The sequence below is a fragment of the Macaca mulatta genome, chromosome 16, assembly GCF_049350105.2.
Source record: "Macaca mulatta isolate MMU2019108-1 chromosome 16, T2T-MMU8v2.0, whole genome shotgun sequence".
Taxonomy (NCBI): Eukaryota; Metazoa; Chordata; class Mammalia; order Primates; family Cercopithecidae; genus Macaca; species Macaca mulatta.
In genome coordinates this window covers 62,633,197-62,647,401 of record NC_133421.1, presented here as the reverse complement: position 1 = coordinate 62,647,401, position 14,205 = coordinate 62,633,197, and the positions used below count along the sequence as shown (strand labels likewise).

Genomic DNA, 14,205 nt, shown 5'->3' with positions numbered 1-14,205 from the left:
TATTATTTTTGAGACAGAGTCTTGCTTGGGGGCCCAGGCTAGAGTGTAGTAGCACAATCTCAGCTCACTGCAACCTCAGCCTCCTAGGTTTTAAGCGATTCTCCTGCCTCAGCCGCTGGAGTAGCTAGGATTACAGGCGTGTGCCACCACGCCTGGCAAATTTTGTATTTTTAGTAGAGGCAAGGTTTCACCATGTGGGTCAGGCTGGTCTCGGAACTCCTGACCTGAGGTGATCCACCCACCTCGGACTCCCAAAGTGCTGGGATTACAGGCATGAGCCACCGCGCCAGGCCATATTATTTTAATAGATTGATCTGTATTACCTAACTTTGAGGTTGTTGTAAAAATGTCAATATCTTTAAATAAAGAACCTGGCCAGTACCTGGCATCTAACAGGCACTCAATATTAACAGTGGCAAACACTATACACTCTAGCCCTTAATACAATGATAAGAATCTTGGTTAAAATATCTGCAGACAGGGTACATTTGTAGAATGAAATAAGCTGTGTCTGAGGAGTCCAATATTCCACGAAGTTTCTCAATATTCTACCAGTAGAGTGATGCTCCAGAGTCCAGAATACTCTCTGAGATTTTCCAGACTTGCCCACAGGCAGAGCTGACTACCCTAATCTTGCTGGTCACCGCCACATGCTTTATACTGACTTGAACATGTGCTCTCACCTTTGTCTTCCTTCCTGTCCCCTCTTTGAGACTATGACTTCTCTGAAGGCAGAAATGTAGCTTATTTTTTATAATAAATTGCAAAACAAATGTTTGTTAAATAAAAACCCCCCAAAAAGCCAAAAACTTTAAAAACTGCTAAGCAGAGTCAACTCTTATATGGAAGGAATCTAACTTTTCCCTTTAAGCAAGTCAACTGCACAAGACCCAACTGTGTTGACAGCACTGAGGCAAAACTAAATGAAGTGAGAATTAATACAGTTCACACCCTGTCATGCCTGATTTAAATCACCAAGATTACAAGAAACATTCCTGTCACCTGGCTCAATCCTGTTTCTAGTCTTCTGCCTGAGGCTCCCCTGAGCTCCTACAGTTTAGACCAATTTCTTGGCATTCTGTTTAAGAATCTTAATTTGATTCAATGGTAAAGCATGAAGTTCTCATTTTAAATTGTTTATTTTTTTGTTTTGTTTTGTTTTTTTTTTGAAAGAGTCTGGGCTCTGTCACCCAGGCTGGAGTGCAATGGCGCAATCTCAGCTCACTGCAACCTCCGCTTTCCCAGCTTCAAGCAATTCTCCCTCTTCAGCCTCCCGAGTAGCTGGGATTACAGGCACCCGCCACCACGTCTGGCTAATTTTTGTATTTTTAGTAGAAACGGGGTTTCACCATGTTGGCCAGGCTGTCTCGAACTCCTGACCTCAGGTGATCTGCCCTCCTCAGCCTCCCAAAGTGCTGGGATTACAGGTGTGAGCTACCACCCCATGCCTTTTCTTTTTGAGACAGGGTCTCACTGTGTCACCCAGGCTGGAGTGCAGTGGCTTAATCTTGGCTCATTGGAGCCTCTGCCTCCCAGGCTCAAGTGATCCTCCCACCTCAGCCTCCCAAGTAGCTGGGACTACAGATGCCCGGCATCACACCCAGCTAACTTTTGTGTATTTTGTAGAGATATGGTTTCACCATGTTGCCCAGCCTGGTCTTGAACTCCTGGACTTGAGCAATCTGCCCGTCTCAGCCTCCCAAAGTACTGGGATTATTACAGTGTGAGCCACCATGCCTGGCTTAAGTTGTTTGTGTCTTACAAGTTCCTCATATTAATGTCCTTGTCATTTTGTCTTACCAACACTATAAAGGCAGATTGCTCCAAAGAATCCCCTCTTGCCCTCCACAAACTATACAGACACCTCCCTAACTTAGTGGGCAGGAAGACTATACAATCACACCAGCAAGAATAGCAACTGCCCAGTGCTCCCAAATGGAGAGAGGTCTTGTATTCATCAATGGTAGGGACAGCAAGACACAAAACAAAGAATTTACTGTTCAGCAGCAAGTTTAGTACAACATGGGCAAACCCACAGCAGATACTTCCTAACAGAGCGCAATGTGCAATTGGATTTGGCCCTTGTTTTTTCTTTTTTTGGGGGAGACAGGGTTTTGTTCTATCACCCAGACTAGAGTGCAGTGGCACGATCACAGCTCAGTGCAGCCTTGACCTCCTGGGCTCAAGCGATCCTCCCATCTCAGCCTCCTAACTAGCTGGAACTACAGGCATGTACCACTATGTCTGGCTAATTTTTTAAAGAGATGGGGGTCTCAAATTCCTGGGCTCAAGCAATCCTCCCACGTTGGCCTCTCAAAGTGCTGGGATTACAGGCATGAGCCACCATGCCTAGCCAGACTGAGCCCTCCTGATACTCGCCCTGCCTTTCTGGTAAACATTCTCTTACCTTTCCCATTCCTATGGGTAGGACCTGAGAGCTCTCACCTTTCTCCTCCACTTATAAATGTTGACATGCCTAGATCAGGGACACCTCCAAATGTCAAATGTTCACATGATGCCTGGACATCAGAGGTGGAAGCAGTTTTCTCATTCACGTGGTCAGAGAAGCAAAGATTCTTCCTCAGTATGCTGAGAGATTAACGTACAAAGGCAGGGGATTAACCACAGGACCAGGAGTGGTGGCTACAACAGCCAGGGGAAAGAAGCTTAACCATGGCCTTTTGTGGGGGTGGTGTTTTTTGACACTAAACTGGATCATACCGAAGTTAAGTTAAATAATTAACAGAAATACAGCCTTACCTGGAACCCTGGATCTTAAGAAATAGAGAAACTTTCCATTCTTGGAGTGCATAATGGCTCTCTTAATAAACTCTACAACAGATTGACAGCGGTCCTCAAACTTAGGATGACACCACAGGCTGAAGGTTCCTGCCATGGAAAATTAAGAAGTAAAAATTTTAAAACTTAGAAGATAGGAGAGGCTGGTTTGAATATTTTAACAATGATTCTCACTTTTGGGAGGGCAGTTTGGGGGCAAGCTGGCTCAAAAGTCTCTGAAGCTACCTGTTCCTGCTTATCTCACAGTTAACTGTAAAAAGATGTTGCCTTTTGTAAGACATAAATTAGATCTTACAAAGTTTTTGTTAAGTAAATACAAGTTAAGTACTCCTTATCCGAAATGCTTGAGACCAGAAGTGTTTCAGATTTTGGATTTTTTTCAGATTTTGGAATATTTGCATTATACTTACCCATTGAACATCCCTAATCCAAAACTCTGAAATCCAAAGTGCTCCAGTGAGCATTTCCTTTGAGCATCACGTCAGTGTGCAAAAAGTTTCAGATTTTTAAGCATTTTGGACTTCAGTTTAGGGATACTCAACCTTTAATAATTTCAAATCAGAAAAAAAGATATGAAATTTTTCATCAAGTATGAACATTAATGTTTAAATCACAGACTTCCTCTCTCTATATATATGTACTTATGTATATTAAGTATAGGTACAGTCATGCATTACTTAATGAGAGGAATATGTTCAGAGAAATGCATCATTAGGCAAACATCAGAGTGTACTTATCCAAACCTAGATGGTATAGCCTACTACACACCTAGGCTATGTGGTAGAGCCTACTGCTCCTAGGCTACAGACCTGAATAGCATGTTACTGTGCTGAATACTGGAGGCAACTCTAACACAATGGTAAGTATATGAATACTTAAACATATTTATGTTTAAATATGTATCTAAACATATTTAAACATAGAAAAAGTACAGTAAAAATACAGTAATATAATCTTATGGAACCACCGTCATATATGTAGTCTATCATTGACCAAAATGTTGCTAAACAGTGTATGACTGTGTGTTGTGTGTACACATATAAGCAGGTCTTTGAATAACATTTTGTTCAGTGTTGTTTCCTTATAACTTTTTTTTTTTTTTTAGACAGGATCTTGCTCTGTCACCCAGGCTGGAGTACACTGGAGTGATCTTGGCTCACTGCAACCTCCACTTCCTGGGTTCAAGTGATTCTCCTGCCTCAGACTCCTGAGTAGCTGGGATTACAGGCACCTGCCACCACGCCTGGCTAATTTTTGTATTTTTAGTAGAGATGGGGTTTCGTCACATTGGTCAGGCTGGTCTCGAACTCCTGACCTCAAGTGATCCACCTGCTTCGGCCTCCCAAAGTGCTGGGATTACAGGTGTGAGGCACCATGCTTGTTCCCTTATAATGTTGATAAGAAAAAAAAATTGATTTCCGGCCAGGACCACTGTCTGTGTGGAGTTGGCACATCTGCATGGGTTTTCTCTGGGTATGCTGGTTTCCTTCCATATCCCAGAGATGTGTGTGTAAGGTGAAATGGCACGCTAAGCTGTGCCAGTCTGAGTGAGTGTGGGTGTGTGGGTATACACCCCCCGATGCAATGGTGTCCTGTCCAGAGTTGTTCTGCCTTGCATCCTGAACTGCCATGATAGGCTCCGGCCACTTGTGATCCTGAGCTGGAATACTTGGGTAAATGATTATCTAATTTGTTTTCATTAATCTTTCTTACATGTGTGTATAGTTTACATATATTTCACTGTTTAATATTAGAAGTGTTTTGGTCTTTTTTTTTTTTTTGAGATGGAGTCCAGCCCTGTCACCCAGGCTGGAGTACAGTGGCGAGATCTCAGCTCACTGCAAGCTCCGCCTCCCGGGTTCACGCCAATTCTCCTGCCTCAGCCTCCTGAGTAGCTGGGACTACAGGCGCCCGCCACCATGCCTGGCCAATTTTTTGTATTTTTAGTAGAAACGGGGTTTCACCATGTTAGCCAGAATGGTCTTGATCTCTTGACCTTGTGATCCGCCTACCTCAGCCTCCCAAAGTGCTGGGATTACAGGCGTGAGCCACTGTGTCCAGCTGTGTTTTGGTCTTTATGTAGAAGTTTGGTCTTTATTTCAGCCTGACCAACATGGAGAAACCCCATCTCTACTAAAAACACAAAATTAGCCGAGCTTCGTGGTGCATGCCTGTAATCCCAGCTACTCGGGAGGCTGAGGCAGGAGAATTGTTTGAACCCAGCAGGCAGAGGTTTCAGTAAGCCAAGACTACACCATTGCACTCCAGCCTGGGCAATAAGAGCGAAACTTCATCTTAAAAAAAAAATTGGTTTTGTTATGCGTCATTTTGCTTAAAGTCAGTTTCTAAGAACCTATTAATGACCTTTAAGTGAGGACTGACTGACTTATGTACGTACACTGACCCTTGAATAATGTCGGGGGGGCATGAACCCAATCCCAATGGCCCAACATCCTCCTCAACCCCACCAAAATCAAAAATCCACATATAACTTTTGACTCCCCAAAAACTTTACTAACAACCTACTGTTGACTGAAAACCTTACCAATAATATAAACAGTTGATTAACATATGTTTTGTATGTGACATGTATTATATACCGTATTCTTACAATTAAGCTAGAAAAAGGAATACTATTAAGAAAATAAGAAAATATATTTACTATTGATTAAATGGAAGTGGATCATCATAAAGTGATCATAAAGTGGATCATCATAAAGGTCTTCATCCTCATTGTCTTCAAACCAAATAGACTGAGGAGGAAGAGGAAGAGGAGTGTGTCTCAGGGTTGGCAGAGGTAGAGAAGGTGGAAGGGGAGGCAGGAGAGCAAGGCACACATAGTATAAATTTACAGAAATGTTATAATTTGTCTAACTTTTTTTGCTTTTTCTATTTTTTAGAAACAGGGTCTCACTCTATCACCCAGGCTGGAGTGCAGTGGTGTGATCACAGCTCACTGCATCCTCGAACTACTGGGTTTAAGTGATCCTCCTGGCCTAGCCTCCTGCATAGCTGAAGCTATCAGCCCAGGCTGGTCTTGAACTCCTGGCCTCAAGTGATCCTCCTGCCTTGGCCTCCCAACTGCTGGGATTACAGGCATGAGCCTCCACACTCAGGCTTGGTTTTTCATTTCTCTAAAAATGTTTCCATATGGTACCAATTCTTCTTCCACCATTTGCTTTGGTTTTAGTGCTCATATCATCGAAGGGTCCAAGTCTAAAATAACTCAAAAGCAGTCTCAAATAACCTGAACCCTTCTGCCAGATTGCCTGACATCAATGTTTTCTGGCACTGTTTCTTCTATGTCTTCTTCCTCGTCATCTGGCACTGGCTCAGAAGAACTCATCTCTATCAAGTCATCTTCAGTTAATTCCTCTGATGTGCTGTTCTTGAATTTCTCTAAAATCCCTCTCTTGAAATCTTTCACCCCTTACCTTCTATTTTTGCCATATCTCTTTCATGATTTCCTTGATTGGCTCTGTCACAGATCCTATGAAGTCACACATAATTTCTGGACACAGTTTTCTTCAGCAGGAATTTATTGTTTTCGGCTTGATGGTTTTCACAACTTTTTCTTTTGAGACAGGGTCACACTCTGTTGCCCAGGCTGGAGTGCAGTGGCATGATCACCCGCTCACTGCAGTTTTGACCCTCCCGAGTACCTGGGACTAGAGGTATGCATGACCATGCCCAGCTTATTTTTGTATCTTTTGTGGAAATGTGGTTTCACCACATTGCCCAGGCTGGTCTCTAACTTCCAGGTTCAAGTGATCTGCCCACCTCGGCCTCCCAAAGTGCTGGGATTACAGGCATGAGCCACTGCACCTGGCCCACAATTTCTTCTATAACAACTACGGCATCTTTTTTTTTGAGATGGAGTCTCACTCTGTCACCCAGGCTGGAATGCAGTGAAGCGATTTTGGCTCACTGTAACCTCCACCTCCCAAGTTTGAGTGATTCTCCTGCCTCAGCCTCCCAAGTAGCTGGGATTATAGGCATGCGCCACCAGGCCTGGCTAATTTTTGTATTTTTAGTAGAGACGAGGTTTCGCCACATTGGCCAGGCTGGCCTCACACTCCTGACCTCAGGTGATCCACCCACCTTGGCCTCTCAAAGTGCTGGGATTATAGGCGTTAGCCACTCCACCCGGGCAACTATGGTATCTTCAATGGAAAAATCCTTCCAGACATTCATGATGTTCTATCGGTGTCTTCTTCCACAGCACTTAAAATCCGTTGCATAGAGTACCAAGTGCAATGAGTGTGAAAGGTCCTTATGACCCATCTGATCTAGAGGCTGAATTAGAGACATTGTGTCTAGGGGCAAGCAGACCACTTTGACACCTTCAGTGTTGAACTCATGGGGTTCTGGGTGGCCAGGGGCATTGACCAATATCAAAAGAGCTTTAAAGGCAGTCCCTTACTGGCAAGGTACTTCCTGACTTCAGAGACAAAGCACTGATGAAACGAATCCAGAAAAAAAGGTTCTCATTGTGCATGCCTTCTTGCTGTACAACCAAAAGACTGTAGCTTTATAGGTAAAGGTAGTCCTGATTATTAACCCAATTGCATTTGCACAAAACGAGAGAGTTAGCCTACCCTTTCCTGCCTTAAATTCTGGTTCTTACTTCTCTTCCTTACTAATAAATATCCTTTGTGGCATTTTCTTTCCCCCAGAATAGGGCACTTTCATCTTCATTAAAAACCTGTTCAGGGCCAGGCGCGGTGGCTCACGCCTGTAATCCCAGCACTTTGGGAGGCCGAGGCGGGCGGATCACGAGGTCAGAAGATCGAGACCATCCTGGCTAACACGGTGAAACCCCGTCTCTACTAAAAATGCAAAAAATTAGCCGGGCGAGGCGGCGGGCGCCTGTAGTCCCAGCTACTTGGGAGGCTGAGGCAGGAGAATGGCGTGAACCCGGGAGGCGGAGCTTGCAGTGAGCCGAGATCGCGCCTGGGCGACTAAGCGAGACTCTGTCTCAAAAAAAAAAAAAAAAAAACAAAAAACCTGTTCAGGCAGATATCCTTTCTCCTCAGTGATTTTCCCCATGGTGTCTGGGAACCTGTCTGCTGCCTCTTGGTCAGTAGAAGCTACGCCTCCTGTTATCCTGACATTTTTCAAGTCAAATTGTCCTAAAATTATCAAACCATCCATTGCCGGAATTAAATTCTCCAGCTCTAGTTCCTTCACTTTCCTCTTGCTTTAAGTTGTCATATAATGACATTACTTTTTCCTAAATCATATTAATCTATAGGTATGCTTTGCTTTTCTGTTTTCTTTTTTGAGACAGGCTCTTGCTCTGCCACCCAGACTGGAGTGCAGTGGAGCAATCATGGCTCACTGCAGCCTTGACCTCCTAGGCTCAAGTAATCCTCTCACTTCATCCCCATGAGTAGCCAGGACCACAGACAGGCATCACCATGCCCAGCTAATTTTTAAATATTTTAGATCTCACTATGTTGCCCAGGCTGGTCTTGAACTCCTGCCCTCAAATGATCCTCCCGACTTAGCCTCCCAAAGTGCTGGGATTACAAGCATGAGCCACTGTACCCGGCCAAGGTATCCATTTCTTATAGTAGCAATCTGGCACCCATATAAAAGCTGCATTTTCACTATGAGATTAAAAAGTATTTCACAATAAATGAAAGCAGAAACAGTGGCTTCACGAACGAATGTCTTTTCCTTTTCTTTTTTTTTTTTTTTTTTTTTGAGACGGAGTTTCGCTCTTGTTGCCCAGGCTGCAGTGCAATGGCATAATCTCGGCTCACCACAACCTCTGCCTCCTGGGTTCAATCGATTCTCCTGCCTCAGCCTCCTGAGTAGCTGGGATTACAGGCATGCACCACCACATCCGGCTAATTTTCTATTTTTAGTAAAGACGGGGTTTCTCCATGTTGGTTAGGCTGGTCTCGATCTCCCGACCTCATGTGATCCGCCCGCCTTGGCCTCCCAAAGTGTTAGGATTACAGGCATGAGCCACCACACCCAGCCTTTTTTCTTTTATTACAACAGTCCTTATGCTGAATTCACTTATCTTGAAATGGTGAACCACCACAGCTGCAGACCTCAAACTATGTACAAACTGAGCAATTTTTCTTGTGATGTTCTAACTTTTCTCTGCTTCTTAGGAGAACTTCCAGCAACACTAGTGGCACTAGTGGGTCCTACAGTATTATTCAAGGTTTACTGTATTGCACTAAACACAATGAAAACTATACAAGAACCATGAGACATCAATTTTTACTGTGATACACAATTAGCTGGAGAGATAAACGCTCACGTGGTGATGACTAGCGTCACACAGCATTTTAAGCAGATACTTGCAACACTTGAGCTCACCACAGTAGTAACAGGGAGTTGGCTATGAAACATTACAGTAGTACATCCAGTATGTAACAGTTAATTTTATGCAGTTATGATTTAATACTGCACCTTTACATTTGTTTACATTTTCTCTCAACAGTGAATGGTGCCATGTACGGTTTGTGTGCATAAGTTTTGATAAAGTTTTAACTTTTTATAATAGATTTGTATTTATTTCATGGTAGCAAATGTTAAAATAGACTAGTATCCACATATATTTTATTCATTCATAACATACCTTTTTAACTTTTTTGATATTTCTAGGCTAGTTTATCTGTAAGATTTTACAAACTGTCACAAATCTCCTAAATATTTTCCAATGTATTTATTTTTTTAAATCCATGTATAGAGGCCGGGCGCGGTGGCTCAAGCCTGTAATCCCAGCACTTTGGGAGGCCGAGACGGGCGGATCACGAGGTCAGGAGATCGAGACCATCCTGGCTGACACTGTGAAACCCCGTCTCTACTAAAAACTACAAAAAACTAGCCGGGCGAGGTGGCAGGCGCCTGTAGTCCCAGCTACTCGGGAGGCTGAGGCAGGAGAATGGCGTGAACCCGGGAGGCGGAGCTTGCAGTGAGCTGAGATCCGGCCACTGCACTCCAGCCTGGGTGGCAGAGCGAGACTCCGTCTCAAAAAAAAAAAAAAAAAAAAAATCCATGTATAAACAGACCTGCACAGTTCAAACCCAGGTTGTTCAAGGGTCAACTGCATATACTTCTTAGAGACCATATGGGATAGTCGAGGAAAGACAGGAACAGCAGTTTTGTGGGTCTCATTCATTCAAGTGTGTGTTGAGTGCAAAAAATAAAAGTCTTTCCTTCTTTAACTGTAAAACCCCATGCCAACATATTATAAAGATCCCACCTCAAACTTTAAAATCCCAAATGGAAAAGGGAATCTGAACTCCTATGACTTAAAAAAATAAAACAACAAAAAACTCAAAAAAATGAAGCACCAGATTCCAAAGGAATCACCCACAAAAAAAAAAAAAGAAAGAAAGAGCCAGGCGCAGTGGCTTATACCTGTAATCTCAGCACTTTGGGAGGCAGAGGTGGGCAGATAGCTTGAGCGCAGGAGTTCAAGACCAACCTGGACAACAGAAAAATCCCTGTCCTGGCCAGGCACGGTGGCTCACGCCAGTAATCCCAACACTTTGGGAGGCTGAGGTGGGCAGATCACCTGAGGTCAGGAGTTCAAGGCCAACCTGACCAACATGGTGAAACTCCGTCTCTACTAAAAATACAAAAATTAGCCAGGCGTGGTAGCATGCGCCCAGGAGCTACTCAGGAGGCGGAGGCAGGAGAATCGCCTGAACCCAGGACGCAGAGGTTGCAGTGAGCCGAGATTGTGCCACTGTACTCCCCTGGGCAACAGAGCGAGACTGCCTCAAAAAAAAGAAAAAAAAAAATTAGTTGGGCATGGTGGCACCCATCTGTAATTCCAACTACTCAGGAGACTGAGGCAGGAGAATCGCTTGAACTCAGGAGGTGGAGACTGCAGTGAGCCGAGATCGCGGCACTGCACTCCAGCCTGGGCACAGAGCCAGACCCTCTCTTTAAAAAACAAAACAAAAACAAAACAAAACACAAAAAAGGGATACTAATCAGTCAAGAGAACTGCAGATTTGAGGCTCTCTACCTACTCTTATAGTATAACTTTAAAAAGACAAAGACAAATGCTCCACTGCAAACTGGTAACTGAAAGGCCCATAAGGTTTCCATTAAAAATTCCAGTTATAGGCCGGGCACGGTGGCTCAAGCCTGTAATCCCAGCACTTTGGGAGGCCGAGACGGGCGGATCACGAGGTCAGGAGATCGAGACCATCCTGGCTAACACGGTGAAACCCCGTCTCTACTAAAAAATGCAAAAAAACTAGCCGGGCGGGTTGGCGGGCGCCTAGTCCCAGCTACTCGGGAGGCTGAGGTAGGAGAATGGCGTAAACCCGGGAGGCGGAGCTTGCAGTGAGCTGAGATCCGGCCACTGCACCCCAGCCTGGGCGAAAGAGCAAGACTCCGTCTCAAAAAAAAAAAAAAAAATTCCAGTTATAGGCCAGGCACTGTGGCTTATGTCTATAATCCCAGCTCTTTGGGAGGCCAAGGCAATAGAATTGCTCCAGTCCAGGAGTTCAAGACCAGCCTGGGCAACACAGTGAGATGGTGTCTCTACTAAAAAAATATTATTTTTTAATTAGCTGGGCATGATGATGCATACCTCTAGTCCCACCTACTAGCAAGGTTGAGATAGGAGGATCACTTGAACCTGGGAGGTTGAGGCTACGATAAGGAGTGATCTCACCACTACACTCCAACTTCAAACTTGGGCAGCAGGGTGAGACCCCGTCTCAAAAAAAAGAAATTCCACTTATTCAAGGAAGCAAAGTCCCTTTAACAAAAAATAACTGATGGGCAGGTGCAGTGGCTCACACGTGTCATCCCAGCACTTTGGGAAGCCGAGGCAGGCAGATCACGTGAGGCTAGCAGTCGAGATCAGCCTGGCCAACAAGGCGAAATCCTGTCTCTACTAAAAATATAAAAATTAGCTGGTCGTGGTAGTGCACACCTGTAATCCCAGCTACTTGGGAGGTTGAGGTACAAGAATTGCTTGAACCCGGCCAGGCATGGTGGCTCACTCCTGTAATCCCACCACTTTGGGAGGCCAAGGCAGGCAAATCACGAGGTCAGGAGTTCAAGACCAGCCTGACCAACATGGTGAAACCCAGTCTCTATTAAAAATATAAAAAATCAGCTGGGCGTAGTGGCAGCCGCCTGTAATCCCAGCTACATAGGAGGCTGAGGCAGGAGAATTGCTTGAACCCGGGAGGTGGAGGTTGCAGTGAGCCGAGATCATGCCACTGCACTCCATCCAGTCTGGCGACAGCGAGACTCTGTCTCAAAAAAAAAAAAAAGAAATTGCTTGAACCCAGGAGGCGGAGGCTGCAATAAGCCGAGACTGTGCTACTGTACTCCAGTGAGATTCCATCTCAAAAAAAAAAAAGGAATCAGAGAACCATTTGAAAGACCTCTCATTCCTGGCATCTTACCTATCAAAAACTTAAAGGTCAAGTATTTATTTATAATTCCCATGGCCTAGTCATTTGAATAGGTTTAACAAAATACTTCACTCTGAAAAGCTTTGCTTCATATTTTGTTTTTTGCTTGTGTATTTTAATTTTTACAAACAGCAGAACAGCAGGCAGTCCCCCTCACCTACCCCACCTAGTTCATTTCCAGGTCATTGAATTAAAGTTCCTTTCTCTTCATGTTATCTCTAAGGTAGAAGTGGGTACAGAGGAAACCATGGACAAAGCTATGCTGACCTAAACAGCTACTTCCTGCCTTACAAGAGAACCAGGCAGTATGGGCTGAGAATGGGGAAGATGCTGTGCTGCCTGAGAAGAGGCAGGACAGAGGCTCTTACCTCAGATGCAATGTCTCAGAGCATTCATTTAAGGTTGACCACCATGGGAAGATTGTGAGGGATGGGAAACAAATCCCTGAAACACCCCAAAGAGCTCTATGCTTTTTAAGTTTGTAGCATACACAGGTATTTTGACAAAGGATGTATTACCCAGCCTCAGAACCAATGACCATCACAAGTTTCTGGCCCAAGTTAAATACAGAATGTCTCGATACCAAGTCAATCCAGAGAGCTGTGTTTAACAAGTCGGCTTTTAGGTATGACTGGCACATGAAGTACCACCTGATCACAAAGGAAGAGGTACCACTAGGAGGATGGCAGATAGTCTAAAGCATGTTGATCTCACAAACTCTTAGCATTTTAATGAGTATTTCCTAAGAGACTACAACACTGACAAAAAGAGGAAATTATCACCATGCTGCCTGGGAGAAAGGGACTATCAGACAAAGAAATTCAGACACGCCTGTAATCCCAGCCCTTTGGGAGGCCAAGGCAGGTGGATCACCTGAGGTCAGGAGTTCGAGACCAGCCTGGCCAACATGGTAAAACCCTGTTTCTACTAAAAATACAAAATTTAGCCAAGCGTGGTAGCACAGGCCTGTAATCCCAGCTACATGGGAGGCTGAGGCAGAAGAATCACTTGAACCCAGGAGGCGGAGGTTGCAGTGAGCTGAGATTGTACCACTGCACTCCAGCCTAGGCGACAGAGCGAGACTCCGTCTCAAAAAAAAAAAAAGAAAAGAAATTCAGAACAGAACAGTTACAGGATCAACACTAAATTCTCCTCTTTGTATATGTGATTTAACAAAGTATCTCTAGATGATAAGTTTAATTCCAAACAAAGCTTGTGAGAATTTGCCTAATGGTCCTAGGTTCTTTTTTCCTTTTACCTAAAGAGTTTTACTGGCTCAGTTCTTGGCAGCCTCTCCAACAGTTTTGTTCAGGCCCTCCTATTTAGGAGACAAGATGCTGCTGACAAGACTTTTAAATGGAACCCTTACTCTCCCTTCCCTACCCCCTCCATTTCTTCTAGTGACTGAAACAAGTGCCCATATCAATATTCAACTGAGTCTAAGATAATTTTTCCCCTATTCGTAGTTCCATTCCCATGAATCTCTTCCACAAAAAAGTCAGACAGCAAGGGCAGAGCAAAGCAAGTGGGGGAAGAAGGCTCTCTTATCAGCATCTCTTACCTCTGTAGTGCTCCATTCTAGTGTGGTGGGTGATACCCTGCGATCGGAAACTGAGGCTCAGGATGTAACGAGGATCAGAACTGTCTCGTACCAGGAAAGAACCATCTGGTTTCCCTTTCAGCTTCATCTCTGCATCTTCCCAATTCATTGGCCCCCAATACCAACCACACTATCAAAGACAAGAAGCAGTCCACTAGTTATCAGGACAGAGAAATGTCAAAGTTTTCAGCACAATCTATCTTAACATGGGAGAACCCTCTGCATTCTCTCCAAAACATTTTGGCCGGGCGCGGTGGCTCAAGCCTGTAATCCCACCACTTTGGGAGGCCGAGACGGGTGGATCACGAGGTCAGGAGATCGAGACCATCCTGGCTAACACGGTGAAACCCCATCTCTACTAAAAAATACAAAAAACTAGCCGGGCGAGGTGGC

At 44.5% G+C, this 14,205-nt stretch overlaps 1 protein-coding gene and 1 long non-coding RNA gene across 9 annotated transcripts in view; both read right to left on the bottom strand.

Annotated features, from left to right (window-relative positions):
- Positions 1-14,205, bottom strand: part of SOCS7 (suppressor of cytokine signaling 7) — a 58,369-nt gene that overhangs the window by 28,105 nt on the left and 16,059 nt on the right. For 7 of the 8 annotated variants that reach the window (XR_013406612.1, XM_015119485.3, XM_015119483.3 and 4 more), the window contains 2 exons: positions 13,774-13,942; positions 2,761-2,889 (listed from right to left, as the gene is read on the bottom strand). Coding sequence is in view for 6 of the 8 variants with exons in the window: in XM_015119485.3 (XP_014974971.2) it covers positions 2,761-2,889; positions 13,774-13,942 (298 nt within the window). In the remaining 2 variants the exon portion in view is untranslated. Of the gene's footprint in view, positions 1-2,335; positions 2,890-13,773; positions 13,943-14,205 lie in introns of all 8 variants that reach the window. The other variant, XR_013406613.1, reaches the window with a different exon arrangement.
- On the bottom strand, positions 9,955-12,157 carry LOC144335646 (uncharacterized). The gene is made up of 2 exons (XR_013406641.1): positions 11,723-12,157; positions 9,955-11,059 (listed from the first exon to the last, which is right to left on the bottom strand). It is a non-coding gene; the product is annotated as an uncharacterized LOC144335646 (long non-coding RNA).